General features: G+C 46.2%; 2 protein-coding genes across 2 annotated transcripts in view; one reads left to right on the plus strand and one right to left on the minus strand.

Annotated features, from left to right (window-relative positions):
• The window catches only part of LOC104541193 (ninjurin-2-like), a 43,692-nt gene extending 39,198 nt beyond the window's left edge, over window positions 1-4,494 (plus strand). The window contains 2 exon segments of the mRNA XM_010185182.1: window positions 3,325-3,556; window positions 4,309-4,494. Coding sequence (XP_010183484.1) covers window positions 3,325-3,556; window positions 4,309-4,472 — 396 coding nt within the window. The 3' untranslated portion in view covers window positions 4,473-4,494.
• A 7,633-nt stretch (window positions 4,495-12,127) lies between these two features.
• Window positions 12,128-15,240, minus strand: part of B4GALNT3 (beta-1,4-N-acetyl-galactosaminyl transferase 3) — a gene marked incomplete at its 5' end in the record, with an annotated part of 22,953 nt that continues 19,840 nt past the window's right edge. Inside the window, 4 exons of the mRNA XM_010185183.1 lie at window positions 12,128-12,236; window positions 13,056-13,182; window positions 13,913-14,066; window positions 14,534-14,606. Coding sequence (XP_010183485.1) covers window positions 12,128-12,236; window positions 13,056-13,182; window positions 13,913-14,066; window positions 14,534-14,606 — 463 coding nt within the window. The remainder of the gene's footprint in view (window positions 12,237-13,055; window positions 13,183-13,912; window positions 14,067-14,533; window positions 14,607-15,240) is intronic.

Raw genomic sequence — 15,240 nt, forward strand, 5'->3', positions numbered from 1 at the left:
TCTCATATGGAAAGCCAAAACATCCGGAAATGGGACACCGGAGCCGAGATCCAGCACCAGCTCAGCCAACACTGTTGTGTGGGTGGGCTGTACTTTTTCAACTTCTAATTTCTCTACCCCTAAAAAGTGTAGGCAATAACGGCAGGTCCCCATCTTGGGAAAGTGCTGCATGAACTTGCTGTCTGAGTGGCAGATCCAGGTTTCCTCTCTGACGCAATATGGAGAAGAAGAAGCAGCGATCCCCACTCTCAGAAGGGGAGCACCTTCAAAGTTACTAGAAAGAAATCAGCTCTAAGCTGATGACATAAATCACTTGGATGAGCCTTCAGGTATGTCCTGTGACTGGACATAGGGATCTATATGCCAAAAGGGAATAATTTTATATCCCCAGTGATCTCATGTAACCCCTAAAAGCTGTCTGGGCAATCCTGGTGCATGGAAATCTGAGTAGCTCATGAATCAGCTCCTGAGCAGCAGTTTACAGGACTGAACTTTAAGACAAATCAAAAGCAGTAATCGTTACATTTTGAAAAGCTGTGCATGCCTTGTGGCAGCTCAAAAAAAAGAGTCACTACCACACATCCATACCCCACAGATGTAGTGGTTAACTGGTGAACAGCTTTGGCACCAGGAATCCCAAGCAATACCATCCTCCTGCATTAATCAAAATGACAGGTCTCTGAAGACTCTTGGTTTGTTTAAGCCTATTGTTATTTGAGACTCAAAGCTTGCATTCCTAGCTGCTGGACGAGGCAGACTATTCTGCAAGGGGTCCTCCTGCATGGCAAGGCCTCCTCCTGCAAACTGATTGATTGTTTAGCTGCCTAAATGAAAGCTTGGTGTCCAGCTTTCATCATCCAGTAACCTTCTTGCCCCCTTTATGGATCTGCTAAGCCTGGGCTGACGGAACTTTTAACCAGGAATCACAGTTTTTCATTGCTCAGTGTGAGGTTTTGACAGATCAAATGACTCCTGCATCAGAAAGCAGTGGCCATCCCTGCCTTTGGTATCATATCCCAAATAGGGGAGTATGCCATTGCACTCAACCACAGGAGAAAAGCCCGTGTCAAGGCTGTTTTCGTTGCCTGATCATCTGTGACGCAGAGCTCAGTACATTGCAGCTCTGCCCCATTTCACACTCCAGTTAAAGGATCATGGGGGCAGCTCAAAAGGAGGGTGTGTTTTCATTCAACAAGAGCTCCTGACTTGCTTTGTTTGTCTCCACATAAGCGACTGGGAACAGATGTCTGGGCCTCCTTGTACCAGTCACTCATTTAACAAAAGCTCTGTCTTGTTTGCACAGGGTCCTTGTTCTCGCACCCTTAACTCATCATTACGTGGAGATAAGCTGTCAGTGCCTGGCCTTGTGACGCCTCAGGAAGGCCTTCAGGAATAAGGAAGAAAACACATGGAAGAGGTCAAATCTCAAACCCTGCACCACTCGGTGTGGGCATCACTCTGCTGCAAACAGGATCATGTGCGTTTAAGCCAGCTGAAAAGGGGCACTACCTGAATCTAGGGATCTGAGACACGTTCCCAGGAACCTTTTGTCAACCTCCTTTCTCCAAGACACAAGATACCTCTATTCTGCCCCAGACATCAGACAGCAATGTTTAAGAAATCCTAAACCCCTATGCACTGCCTTAGCATCCTTACCAGCTTTTTAGATTTCTACTTTTATCTTCTCTCAGTATCTTTTAACTTTTACCTTCCACAGCAAGAAATACAGGCTTTGCGAGGGAGCCTCTTAACCACAGTGACTTTACTGTTAGAAACCACAAAAATTACATGTTTTAATATATATATATTAAAAAAAAAATCCCCCAAAGCACTTTCCTACCCCTAGCTGGCCCCTTAGGGATCACAGTTCATCCATAGCTCAAATTGGACAGTTTATTTTGCCCAGTTTTTATTATGCATCTCTCTCATGCAAGGACGAGAGCTGGCACAGGCCACAATTCCTTCTGAAATTCAGTCCCAATTTCAGTATCAGACATGCAACCACAGGCAGTGCTCTCCCAGGATCACTGGCTTTGCTCACACCCCTAGCCTGGCACAAAGAAAGCCCCTCTTGCCCAAGGATACACAGAAACCAGACAGCAACATGAAGCACTAGCCATAACCCTTCTACAGCATCATGTCCAGAGCATAAAGGAAAGATTACATTTCATACTTTATCTGGTACAAAAGGACCAAAATCAGACTTACCATTTGATGTAGGCATCGTCCTACTTCCAGTATGCACCTGGAGAAATCTCTTCTGCCACTCAAAGCAACATAGGTCACCTCAGACCCCCACTTGGCCTTTAGGTCCAGATTGAAAGGGTTATCCATCAGACAGTGCTGAGGGCAAGGCCATCAGTCTTCACTACAGCTGACAGGAGGCTGGTTACCCAGAGCCTGTCTGCTATGTGGAAGTGTTGTTTTTCTTTTCTTTTTTTTTTTTTTTTTTTTAAGAAAAAAGATCATAGCTTGCTGCAGATACATCTAGATCTTTTGTAATTTTTGCTTTTGCTGGTGGCTTATTACCAGCTCATGACACTCTGGTTGAATTGAAAACTATCTTCTCTATCCTTTTTTTCTCATCATTTGGCTGAAGACAGCTGACAAGGGGAACTCACTTAACAAGAAAGATAGAGAAAAGGATGTCTAAAAGCAGCCAAATGACCCACAGCTTGTAATTACCTTAAAGGCAATCAGGTGATTTACCCCTTGTAAATACCTGTTTCTTTCAGCTGACAAAAAAATGTGCTTTAATAATCAGCTAAAGTTAGGTGAGATGGATCTTGCCCCTTGACTCCATGCATTTCAGTGCCTGATATTTTGAAGAAATAGTGCCCCTAGTTTCAGAAACATGGATTGTCCCATCTGCTCTAGCATCTTGTCTAAGACAGTAGCCAGCAAAAAATTGTTCAGAGGAGATATAAAGTCCAGACACTTTACCAATCCAAAGAGGAGATCTTTCTCTAATGCCCTGTAAAGTTGAGGCTTGTCTGTGCCCTGAAGGAAGAGAATTTAATATTCCTTGCAAAATCCCTGGCTCTGGGTAATCTATATTATCATAACTCTGGACAAGCTCGTTTTCCACAAAAATACCCAATATTTTTCTAACCTTGCTGAGCTCTTGATCACTGCAAGTATCTCGTGCTTATTAATACTGCGAGGCAACTGTGAGGGGCAACTGGGTGCTCTAAACACGTTTAAAACACTCAACTTTGACTCTTTCCAGATAACCCTTTTGTGGAGGCAGCAGCCTGTTTGACGTGGACAGGTCTTTTGGCTTAGCAATCATATCAGTTCATGTGGTTTCTCCTGTCTCTCCAGGGCTTGAATCCTCAGCTTCGGATTAACGGGCCCATGAACATCAACCACTACGCAACGAAGAAGAGTGTGGCGGAGAGCATGCTGGATGTGGCACTCTTCATGGCGAACGTCACACAGCTCAAAGCGGTGCTGGAGCAGGGGACGTCCTTCCAGTACTACATCACCCTCATCGTGCTCATCAGCATCTCCCTCTTCTTCCAAGTGGTGATTGGGATTCTCCTCATCATCACTGGTAAGGCAGCCACTGAGGCACCCTCGCATGGGGTAGGGGCAGGGCACCCTATGGCTTAGCTGGCACGGGGGTGGAAGGGAAAAGCCCCTTCCCACAAATCATTTTCCCTGGCTATAACCAGGGGTACTACTCATCCTTCACTTGCCCACTGCTGAATCCCTGTCGTAGGGAGAGAGCAGGGTTTCGGGCCTCTTGCTACCCATTCTGTAACGTGCCTCTTCTCGCAGCTCCTGCAAATACCACATTTTACCTGTATCTTTCATCTCACTAAAGCTGAGGCCTAACAGAATAACTTAGGCAGAGGTATTCTCTGTATTAACCTCACATTTAACCAATCCTACGGTCCTAGTGCCATACAGACAGTACATTAACACCAGCATTTCAGGCAGCTTGCCCAGTGCTTCATCTGATACAGGAGTTGTTATACTTCAGCCTCCAACACATGCCCAGTATTAAAAGTCTGCAGAACTCTGCCTTTTCCTGTACATCTTATGTGGGTTTTTTTATGTGGGACATGGGATCAGAGGCTATGGGAAATCCTGTGACATGCTCCTTCCCCTGCCTCATGTGGTACAGCCTTTCCTGGTGGCAACCGTGATGACTGGAGCCAGCTGTGAGGAGAAAGGGGGTAGGGAGCCACAAGGCATGGCTTATTGGCCAGACAGTCACAGTAACCAGGGAAGGTTTGCAGGGGCTGGAGGACTTGGTGTCAAGCTGCAAATCTCCCTGTCTTTTTGCATTGTGTCACACAGCTCGTTTGAACCTGAATGATGTCACAAAGCAACCCCGCCTGAATATACTCAACAACACTGCCACAGCTCTCATCTTCATCACAGTCATCCTCAACATCTTCATCACGGCCTTTGGGGTGCAGAAGACTGGCCTCTACCCTACCAGGAATTTTCGACCTTATTAAGTCATAGGACAATGGAGTCAGGTAAGAAAGGGGTGAGTTCCCATCACTGCCAGCCCCTGGAAGGGGTCTCTGTCTCAGAAAACACCATTGCAAGGCAAAGAAGGAGAAGGCAAAGCTTCACAAATTAACAAAGCCTTTCCAGAGGCATGTTGTTGTCCCACAGGCGTCTGGGTCCATTGAACAAATTCCCTCAGAGGAGGAGGATTTCTCCTTGCTTGATCTTTATGGCAAGAAAACCAAACATCTCAACTGCTGAGATTTATCATCAGCAAGTGGTTTTCAGGAGGCCACAGACCTCACACCAGATATGGACAGCAGTTGTGGATGGGAGCTAGATTTGGGAAAGAAAACTAGGTGTGTTCTGGAAGGTATTCAAAGATGGCAGCATTTTCCGAGCAGGAGAAAAGGAAGGTGCTGGAAAGGTGGGGGTGAAAGAGCTCTTCACAACAGTCAGTGTGGTTTGGCAGGCGCTGTTTTAAAAATCCAACTCTCATTTTGAAAAGAGTCATAGGATCATAGACTGGTTAGATTTGGAAATGACCTTAAAGATCATCTAGTTCCAACCCCCCTGCTAAGGACATGGACACCTCTCACTAGACCAGGTTGCTCAAAGCCTCATCCAATCTGGCTTTGAACACAAATGCTTGGGTTCCCATGTCAGGTCAATGAGGGAATTACATGTTCTTAGGTCAAAAGTGCTTTAGGTCAGGAAGCAAAGTTCACATCTTTTACATGACCTGCAGCATCTGAACATAGTTTAAATGCAACATACCGGGGCAATGGCCAGCAAGAAAGCTCAGCAGACACATGATATAATGAGGGAGGATGCAAAGGCCAAAAGCCTCTATAAAAACAGGTGGCTGTGGTGCTGAGTGACCCAGTATGCTGTGACCTTACTGGTGCTTCTTGTCTTTCCTGCAGGATCTGAGCAGTGTGGCTGGCAGGCAAAACTCTGTGTTTTCACTGACCTCAGCAGCAGGCCCATCGACAAATCCAGAGAGCTGGATTAACTTTCAAAGCTGTGCATTTCATGGTATACCCCTTACCATAATGCTTTTGCAGTTCTGAAGAGAGGAAATCTTCCATTGCCTTCTGAGCTAGAGCAAATTTTGCTAGAGAAAGCTGCAGGAACAGCAGCAGGTACACAATTGCAAAGCATGGTTCTGTAAATCTCATATCTTATTTTAGTTGCCTGCTTCACATATTCAATATTGGCTCATTTTGTAGAGAAGACTGAACAATTTACTTTGTAGGCTAAATAAATAAAAAAAGTCCAGCTTTTTTTTACTCAAGCATAATTTGTTATACTTAAAGCAATGACATCTAATGGTTTACCTTGCAAATGTTGGAATGGATTTCTCAAGCTAAAAAAAAAGACGTTCTCATGGAAGGATAGGAAAGTGTGTGTACAATGTAGCTAAAACCAGTTCAAATGTTTTCCTAGTTGTTTAAAGATAAAATTAAATGTGAAACAGTTAAGAAAACAATCAGATATTCCCAGCATTGGGAAAATTAACAATGACAGAAAATAGATATTATGGTGCGATGTCATTGCCAGGGACCTATCAGGAATGGTGTCAGAGTAGCCTGACGTTATTAGTAGAAAATGGAGAGCCATTATACATAAGGAGATACTCTAGGCTTATTGCCACAATAAGAAGTGACAGATGCATAGTGTATTACATTATTAAAAAGACATGATTAGAATTTAAGGTCTTATCACTAACATAAATGTTTCTAAATGTATCATTTTTATACTGACAATGCTGGGAATTCTCTTGTACTAGAACAATTTGTTTCCTTAAAAAAGTATTTGAATTAATGATTTTTGAGATTTTTTTTGAAAGAGTAAAAGTTTTTTATTCTAAATTTTGTAACTCTGTAGTCATGCTAAAAAATTATATTTTAATAGCCTGATGTAAGCCTATTAAATAATGACAAGCTTTTCTGATTATTAAATGTTTTTTTTCACTGTACGTCAGAATCAGAGTTCAATATGGATTTTTCATTTTGTGTACTCTTGCCACCCCTGAGAAAGAATGTCATGAAAATGTCCACATACTGGTCTTTGGGACCAGTGGGAGTGTCTGACACTTGAAAAACCCAGATACGGGCAGATTTCATTTGTACTTTACATTTGACTTTACAGAACTAGATTTCTGTTTAAGTGGCAGGTGATGCTTTCTTCTGGGGGCCATGTGAATGACCTTGCCCACAAAGGCTGGTGGGTCAGGCTAGGGGCCAGCATCCGCTAGTACCTGCAAATGACAGCACCTCTTTTGCAGCTGAAGGAAAGGTACATAGAAAGAGTAAGATGGAAAATGCCAGTTATGTATTTACCAGAATTTAAATCAGCAAAGCTGAGACCAGTCTGGGATCTGTTTCATGAAGCAGGTAAAGACTTGTCCTCCACTTTGTCCAGGGCATGGCAGGTCTGGAGCGACACTGAGTTTGCTGCTTATCTCGGTCCTTGGTCTCTTCTGAGACTGACAGCAAACGAAGGCAACTGTTTCTGAGAAGCCTCTGTTATCCTGCTCTCCTCTAGAAAAAGGCTTCACCGTAGAGATGGCAAAACTTGTTTCAGCCAACACAAAACCACCAGCTAAGGGCTTTCAGCCACTGCTGGCCAGCTGGGTTCATGAAAAGGTAACAAATTATGCATCCCGTGTGCGGATCCCAAATCCTGTGACTCATTGCTTCACAGAGCAGGAGGCAAAGCAATTAGCATTGATGGCTGAATGTAAAGAGAGAGAAAATTAAAGAAGAAAGGTTCAGCTGGGAAAGAAGCAGCAAGGGGAATTTCATTACCAGATCTTAACTTCAACATCATCATCTCAGAGAGCTGCCAGGTCAGGTATGGTGGTGTGCGAGGGCTCCCCAAGCGGAGAGGGCTTCCCGTCACCCAGCCCAGGCCAGCAGAAGACAGGCAGCGTGCTGGAATGCTTCTCCCCTGCCACCTTTAATAATTGTTTCTCATTATAATGGAATCAGACTCATTAGCAACCTTGGCTGCCTCTTTTCCCTCTCCATGTCTGACTCTCGTTCCTGCCAAGCTTTTTATACCCAAAGGAGGCACAGTTGAAGCGAAAAGGGGCCAAGTTTTCATCTAAAGAAGCAGTTGCTGTGAAAGAGCTGACATCCCATTTGTGTAGGCTGTGCCAAGTACTGAGCTCAGGTCTAGGCTCCCACCTGTAGTCTTCTCCAGGAATTGTCCCCTGCTTTGCTCTCTGCATTCTCCCACTATGATCACATTGCACTTTTGCTTTGCTGGGATGTGTATTTGTCCAATGTGTGTTTCTACCTTGTCTCACATGATAAACCACAGGAAGAGAGGAGAAACACTGTTTTGTTCCAATCCTATTTTCAGCCCTAGAGGGGTCTGAAACAGGACTCACTCCTGGCTAAGCTTGTTCACTGTATCTCCCACCCACCTCTTGCGGCAGAGCTCTCACGGGCTTGGGCAAAGTGACCTCTCTCTCTGGTACTGACTACCCCTTTGGTTATATGAAGCCAGAGGAGCAACACCTGGTTTCTAATCCCTGCTGCATGGCGATGTGGGTGCAAATAACACACGGACAGAACTGAGTCCTTGCAGGAAGACAATATATTTATGAAATATGAGGGAGAATCAGCATATCCCCCAGCTATAACAGAGGTGGCCCAGGAGTTGTATTGAAGGCACAGAGCCACTTTAAGGCAGATAATTCAAAGGTACAAATCAGATTTTCAACACAAGGCGAGTATCTAAAAACCAATCAATTTTAGACATTTGTAGACAATGAGAAGAGGCGAGATGTTCATAGAGAGCAGACATTAAAAACAATGACAAAACAAGTCACATTAAAATTTTCACACAGTACATATCTCTCAGAATAAAAGACAGCCTTTCTTCATTCCCTTCACTGACCTGCAAAACAAGCCTCAGCCCCTCAGTCCCGAAGATGGAATTGGCATTTGTGGGCAGAACCCCCTTGCCATGCATCCCACACTTGGAGGCCCAGGGTCACCAGCCTGGCCACATCCTGCTCCAGGGAATGTCTCTTCTGCAGCATGGCCCATCATTTCCCCAGCTGTCCCCAGCCAGAGAGCTACTGAAGCAGCTTCCACCTGCCTGATGCATGGAAAATTCCATGCAGCTGATTTCCTCCTGCCATTGAGGAAAGGGATGCACATGAAAGTATGAAGCTCGGGGCAAACTTCACTGCAAACAGGCACAGCTTCCTAAAAAGATCCTGGTGACACAAACGAGATTGACTGTCAGGGGGAGTCAGCTTCCTGGCTGTGGTGACACCAGGTTCCCTCTTGCTCTCTGGGAGCTGTGCCAGACCCAGAGATGAGTTCTCCTCACAGTGGCAGACATGCCATGCAACACTAGTGATGAGGCAAACCTCTGCTGATGAGAGACTGCCATGGCCTGGCCACCACCCTACCTTGGTTGGCCACATCCTTTCACTGCATGGCTGTGGGACTACCTGCTCCTGCCATGTCCTCTGCTCTCCCCCTCCTCATGACTCTGGGGAGAAAAACTGCAGGTTGTTTTGGAAGAGGTGCAGCAGCCTCAGAGCAAATTCCAGCACTGCTCCTGCAAGATTTGCTGCTGGCTGGCAAGCTGCTGAGCATGTAGCCCCTTCTCTCCCTACAACCCACAGTGGTCTCTGAGCATGTGGGCTGGAAGACAGCTTTTGTCCCCATGGGGTCTCTCCAAGTTCCTCCATGGAGGCTTCCACCTAGTGCCAACTAGCATGAATCATGTTTACTACTGCCATATTTAAATACCAACAAAAATCCCCACTGTGCTAGAAAGCAAAGAACGTTTGTGATGGCAACTTCGACAGTGGGGATACTGGTCCTCAGGAAACTGGACTGAAACCCACTAACTCCCCACATCTCCACCAAGGAGTCCTCATGAGGTAAGCAGTTCTGCTCGCTATTGGCCTGGGTTACAAGGCGTGAAGGAAGGAGCACAGTCACAGCTAAAGCATGAGGGTGAAATCCTCAAATTCTGCTGGCTGTGCTGGAGCAAGGGCTGCACCCTAATTCCCAGTCCACTCTTTGCTGACTGTCCTCTTTGGTGAGGAAGAGGGGTTACTCATATGAAGCCAAGTGAGTTACCTTCTGGATACACCTAATTCTTATCGATGTCTGCAGATGAATGCCAGCTGCTAACTTCAGGTGCTGCAGACCACATCTAAGCCAGATGTGAAAGTGCATGGTACAATAACCCTTCCTCCCTGCATATGATGCAAAGGCTGCCACCAAATCTATCAGCTCTCCATCTGCAAAATGGCCATTGTGCCATTCTCTGCTTGACGGGGCCAAACAGCTGGGTCTTGCTAACACCTCGCCACATCCTGGTGCTCACCCTCCCCTCCAGCCTCTCCTCATTCCACAGGGATTGCGTGACAAAGCCAGTCCGGGCAGGCTGCGGAGGCGCAGTCCCGGAGCCTGGAGAGCAGCTCACCTGCACATTCGCAGGGCTGTGCCTGTGTCTGAGTGAAGCACAGGCTCTGACACGCACCCAGAGCACGACTGACACTGCACATTCCAGGCAGAAACAGAGCTTATTGCAACATTGCATCACAGGGCTCTGGCCTCCTAAACTCCTCTAATACATTTAAAAAAAATAATAGTGTTGACTGTTGTCAGCCTCTTCCCTTTCACCCCAGCGGCAGTGTTTCAGTTCTTAGTCTCTACATGGGTAAAGTACTTTCCCTCAAGAAAAACCCTGCTCTGGCCTGGACAGAAGGTTAAGGCTGCCTCTTCTGAGATATTCAGTGTCTGCATCCTGGCAAAGGCTCTGTGGACTCAGAGATGCAGCCGTCTCTCATCTGCATCTCACCATTGCTGCACACTGCACAGCAAAACTTTCTGAAATCTGGTTGACTTTTTTCTGACTCCATCAGTCACAAAATCCAGACTGAAGCAAGCAGATTATTTGACAAGATTTTTATCTCACGTGCCAGGACTTGCATGTTCAGTTTTCTACTGCAATAGTGGAACTTGATGGACTTGTCAAGCACCACAGAATTAATAACAACTGAATGCCTATTCTGAATTGGCATCCACTCCATCAGCCTAAAAAGCAAACAACTTGAGAACTATGTCAGCACTGCTTGTATCCCGCATAGCTCCATTTCTCCCTTTTCAACAACTCCCCACAGAGTGGGGCACCATGAGCAGTGTCCTATGTCACGTTCTCCCCTGAAGCTTGAGACCCATAGCAGCCTTTTCAACATGGTATGGAGACACTGAAGCTCCAGTGCAGAGCACTGGCTGTGCTGGGATCTCTGGGTTTCTGTAGTCCTGTAAAATGGTTATAGGAGTAAAAAAAATCTTGCCTTACGCTAACAGAAGTTTTAGGGGCTGAGAATTCCCCGCAGAATCAGGCTGGTTGTGGACAGGGACTCTTTCTACAGTCCTTGGATCAATGCTGGCATGGGTCTGCCCATCCTTTTATTCACTCAACCCTCTTCTGTCCTCACTGTTCCTTGCACTCTGTTCAAGGGCCAAGGCCTGAAGCCACCTCCTCCATACCAAGCCAGAGCTCCCAGGGCTGTTCCAGAGATGAAGCACCAGCAGCTCTGCTGGTTCTTCAATGAAGAAGCCTGCTCTTTACATAAAAGTTGAACTATGACAAGACATAACTGTGAGGCCATAACTTATTAAGTTAAACTTCAGATGCTGCATAAACATACAGGATTTAGAGAGCAGAATACTGTCTCCTCTTTTTCTGACAAAATCACAATATTTCAACTAATAAAATATTGCCACTTCTTCCCTGCTAGGGTTTCCCTGATATCATTAGGACAAACACACGTCTGTCGGATAAGGCTGCAAAGTTCCTCCTGAGACGCCCTCCTCGCTTCTCTGTACAACACCTCCACTGTCCTCAGTGAATCAATAATTTAGGTGGAGCTGTAACATCAACCCCTGCCACTTTGCCCAGTTGTAAGCAAATGTGGCTCTCATAAGGGAAGTGTATTTGAGACTCCAACCATGTCCCATAATTTCCTGAATATGAGCATGGTTTTTCATAATGACTAAAGTGAAAAGCACAGAGAAACATCTAAGCACCAGCAGCCTAAAGTGCCTATCAGCTCCTCTACATCCAGATCTCCTTGGGTCAGCACATGGGCATGTGGACACAATGCAGTTCAGATAACTTATTCTGGTCCCTTGTACAAAAGCATGGATACTGGTGAGATGGGGAAGGAGGGGAATTAGGGAGGGTTGGTTTTTTGCTTTTTTTTTTTTTTCTTCAAGTATTGAAAGAGAAGCTGTGTTACTGTAAATAAACCATTCTGGGCTTAGCTGGGATTTGTGTTTGTTTGGTCTGCACCACGCAAGATTCAATGGGAAATATGGCACTTCTCCCACTGTACCATCCGCCAGACTGCAAGGCAGGAAATGCAAGTCCTTTCAACATCTTCCCTGCACACCTTCGCAGCAAGACATGGATCCCACATCTTGGATGCAATGGCTCACAAGAGAAGCTTCCGCTCCCCTCGTCTGACCATCCCTTCCTCAGCTGTGCCATCCCATCAGGGGGCTCTGGAGGCAGAGGAAGAGTTTGTGTGCTGGGCTGTGTGCCACGATAAAGTGCACGTCGAGATGACATGGTGGACGGCGCTGCCGGGCAGCTTTGGGGTTGAAGGCTATAGCGTCTTCAGCTGGCGACGGTTCCACATGCCTCGCTTCGAGTGAAACCAGTGGAAAAAGTTTCTCAGGGAGAGACGCTCCACTTCCAGCCCGGCCTGCAAAATCCTGGCAGAGAGGAGAAGGGTAGACTTAGGGAGAATTTGATCACAAAAATACGGGGGAGCGTAGCCCCAGGAAATGTATTTTAAGTTGTCCTCCTGTCAAGAGACTGCAATCGAATTGAAGAGTCCAGAACAGCTCAGAGGTATCTCGTATCCATGAGCACATGCCTAATGACACTTGCTGAGTGTTTATGCATCCCGGAGCAGGACTGGTCAGGACTAGTTTGGACATGCCAAGCTAGAAAGAAAGACAGCTGGCAACACGGGATTGCTTAGGATGCTAGTCTGTTCTGCAGCCATCTGACAGAAAAGACAAAAGAGGCCCCAAAACCTAGAGCTACAAACCCAGAGGCCTAGGATTTGTACAGCAAATCTCACCATAAACATCTCAGAAATTGTAACTGTACCTCATGATCTTTAAATGTCTCTTTGACAGTTGCTCTTCTGGTCAATTGCTATACATAGTATGAGGAGTCTGAAGGACCCAAACAGGACCCACTGTGCACTCCACTGCTTGAGGATGACAAAGTCTTCAGGATCACCAGTGCCTGATCTGCCCATGGCCCATAAGCAGTGTGGCTGGAAGGCACCAGGAAATTACTTCACTCTTCTATTATCAGTGGCTGTAGTAAGTGTATTTTGGGTCTACTCACCTGATAGATTTGAGGTCAGGACATGCTCAAATACTCTCCCTCACTGACCAAGCTTATGGTGGCATTAGTCACCTCAGTCTCATCAGATCCCTATTTCCCTGGCCATCGGTCCTCCAGGATCTAATGGGTCTTCCCTCCTGAGCACATGAATGATGACAATAAATGCCTACCTGTCAAGGAGTTCCCAGTCCTCTCCTCCCCAGCGGTCCCGAAACTCTTTTGTGTTCATTCCTCCAATCTTGTCCAGGTCAGACTTGTATATGCCCAGGAGACCAAACCCATTCACCTCCCAGTAGCCTAAGAACAGCATAAAAGAAGCACAGGCATGTTGGTACTTTCAACCACTGATCACTCCAGCAGAGCTGGAGTGAGATTCAAGCTACTTCTAGCATAATATTGACACCAAAGGGTCAACTCAGCACCGAGGCAGAGCCAACCACATTAAAGCTTTGCGAAGTGAGAAATGCTTGCAGACAGATGGCATGAGCTGCTCTATGAATTTCTCAGCAGAGCCTCTCACATATCCTGTCTGGCAGGGTAGTACCTAATGTACCTGGACTGTCCCAGCTACAAGGAGTTGTCCCTGTACCTGGATGGCTAAGGATGGCCACCTCTGTCTAAAGGAAATCCTCCACTCAGATAATCTGTGTCACTTTCCTCTCTCGGAGTTGAGTTGGTTTCTCTCATCCCTATGCTATCAGCTCTCCTCAGGACAGGCTGTGCCCTCTAAGAAAAGAGAGAAACAGACAGGGGTAAAGGAGGGGTTTCCCAAGGTCCTCAAATCCATAGAGAACCCTTAGAGACAACCAGGAGAAACGTCATATAAGGGGATCAGCTGGCTCTTTGATCTCAAATTCCAAGTACCTGACACCATCAAACCATCCTATGTCTAATGCACTCTCACCTAGTGGCCCTGGTAAGCTCCAGACCTTGATAGCACCAGAGGAACAAATCTAGAGGTGACAAGCATCCTCCTCCTTTCCCCACTCCCCAAAGTCTGAGCCAAGGAGACTCCACTCCCTCTTACCGTCAGGCCACTGTGGGGACATGCCGCAGTGCAGCCTCATGACCATGGGTGCAAAGGCCATCTTGCCTTCCACGCAGTGTTTCCGGATTGAATCAATGACTCCAGATGGGAAGTGGATGTGAAGGTCACAGAGGAAAATGATGCTGTGCGGGTCCTGGAACCAACCACACCAGTAGGGAAAAAAACAGGTTGGCTTTAAGTAACTCCATCTTGAGGGACAGGAAGACAAGAGATATGGGAATGAATTAAAGAGCCATGTGTTGCTAGATCAGTAATTGAGGTCCAAGGGTCAGCCAGAATGGCCATTGACTGGCTGTTCAACAATGTGTATGAAATACAATGACAACAACTGGGCAGAGCAAGAATCATAAAGCTGCTACTGCTGATTTCCTCCCTGTCTGATAGTGTCAGCAGGGGGACCAAGAAGCTAATGGACCACAGGCTTCTTGGAGGAAGGGAAGAGATCCTTACTCTGAAGGGACAGGAAACACATCTACACTTGATCTGGTTTGCTAGGCTATTTCCTTCCCTAAAACTCAGCCTGTTCAGTATGAATGGCAAGAGGTAGCACCGGATGCACACTAGAAACCTTCCTGTTGACCCCACAGCCTCCAGGCTTACCGTCACAAGGTCTATGCCTGCCTGCAGCCCAGCAGAACGCTCAAAATTCCCCGTCAGCTTCAAGTACCGATATCTGTGGGTCAGACAGGAAAGAGAAGTTCAGTGTGTGTGCCAGTGAGTGGAACACAGCAGTCATCATGCTGCTGAGCTGTCCCTCACTTCCATGCACCCTTGCAGGAAGGAGGAAAGCCTTTGCTGATGACTACAACAGGTATTGCCTTACAGTTTTATAACACTATTATATGCAGGATAATATGTACATTACATGTACATTATAACAACAATATATCCGTGTATATGTGCAAGGTCTGGATGACTGTCATCTTTGGGTATCCAGCTGCAGGAGGCTGTGGCTGGTTATACACAGAGACTGGAAGATGTGCTATGTTTGCAGGCTGTCTGAGTTTCACTGGGATAGAATCAGAGGATCAGTTTTCTGTTAAGAAAAGCTGCATTTTTGAGAAGACTACAGTACTCGAGTTGATGGAAATAAAGTTGATAAGACAATTTGTTTTAGTTTTTGGCCAGCTCTGGTATGCAGGTTGCTGTACTGATCAAGGTCTTTGGCAATATTGAGTTAGCCAGATGCAGAAGCTAGGAGAAGCAACAGCCAGGGTAGATGACCCAAGCTTGCCAACAGAATTATTCCATACCATAAACATCATGCTCACTAAAAACTGGGGACCTTGCTAGGGACAGCACTCTTT

The sequence above is a fragment of the Mesitornis unicolor genome, unplaced genomic scaffold, assembly GCF_000695765.1.
Source record: "Mesitornis unicolor isolate BGI_N332 unplaced genomic scaffold, ASM69576v1 scaffold20245, whole genome shotgun sequence".
Taxonomy (NCBI): domain Eukaryota; kingdom Metazoa; phylum Chordata; class Aves; order Mesitornithiformes; family Mesitornithidae; genus Mesitornis; species Mesitornis unicolor.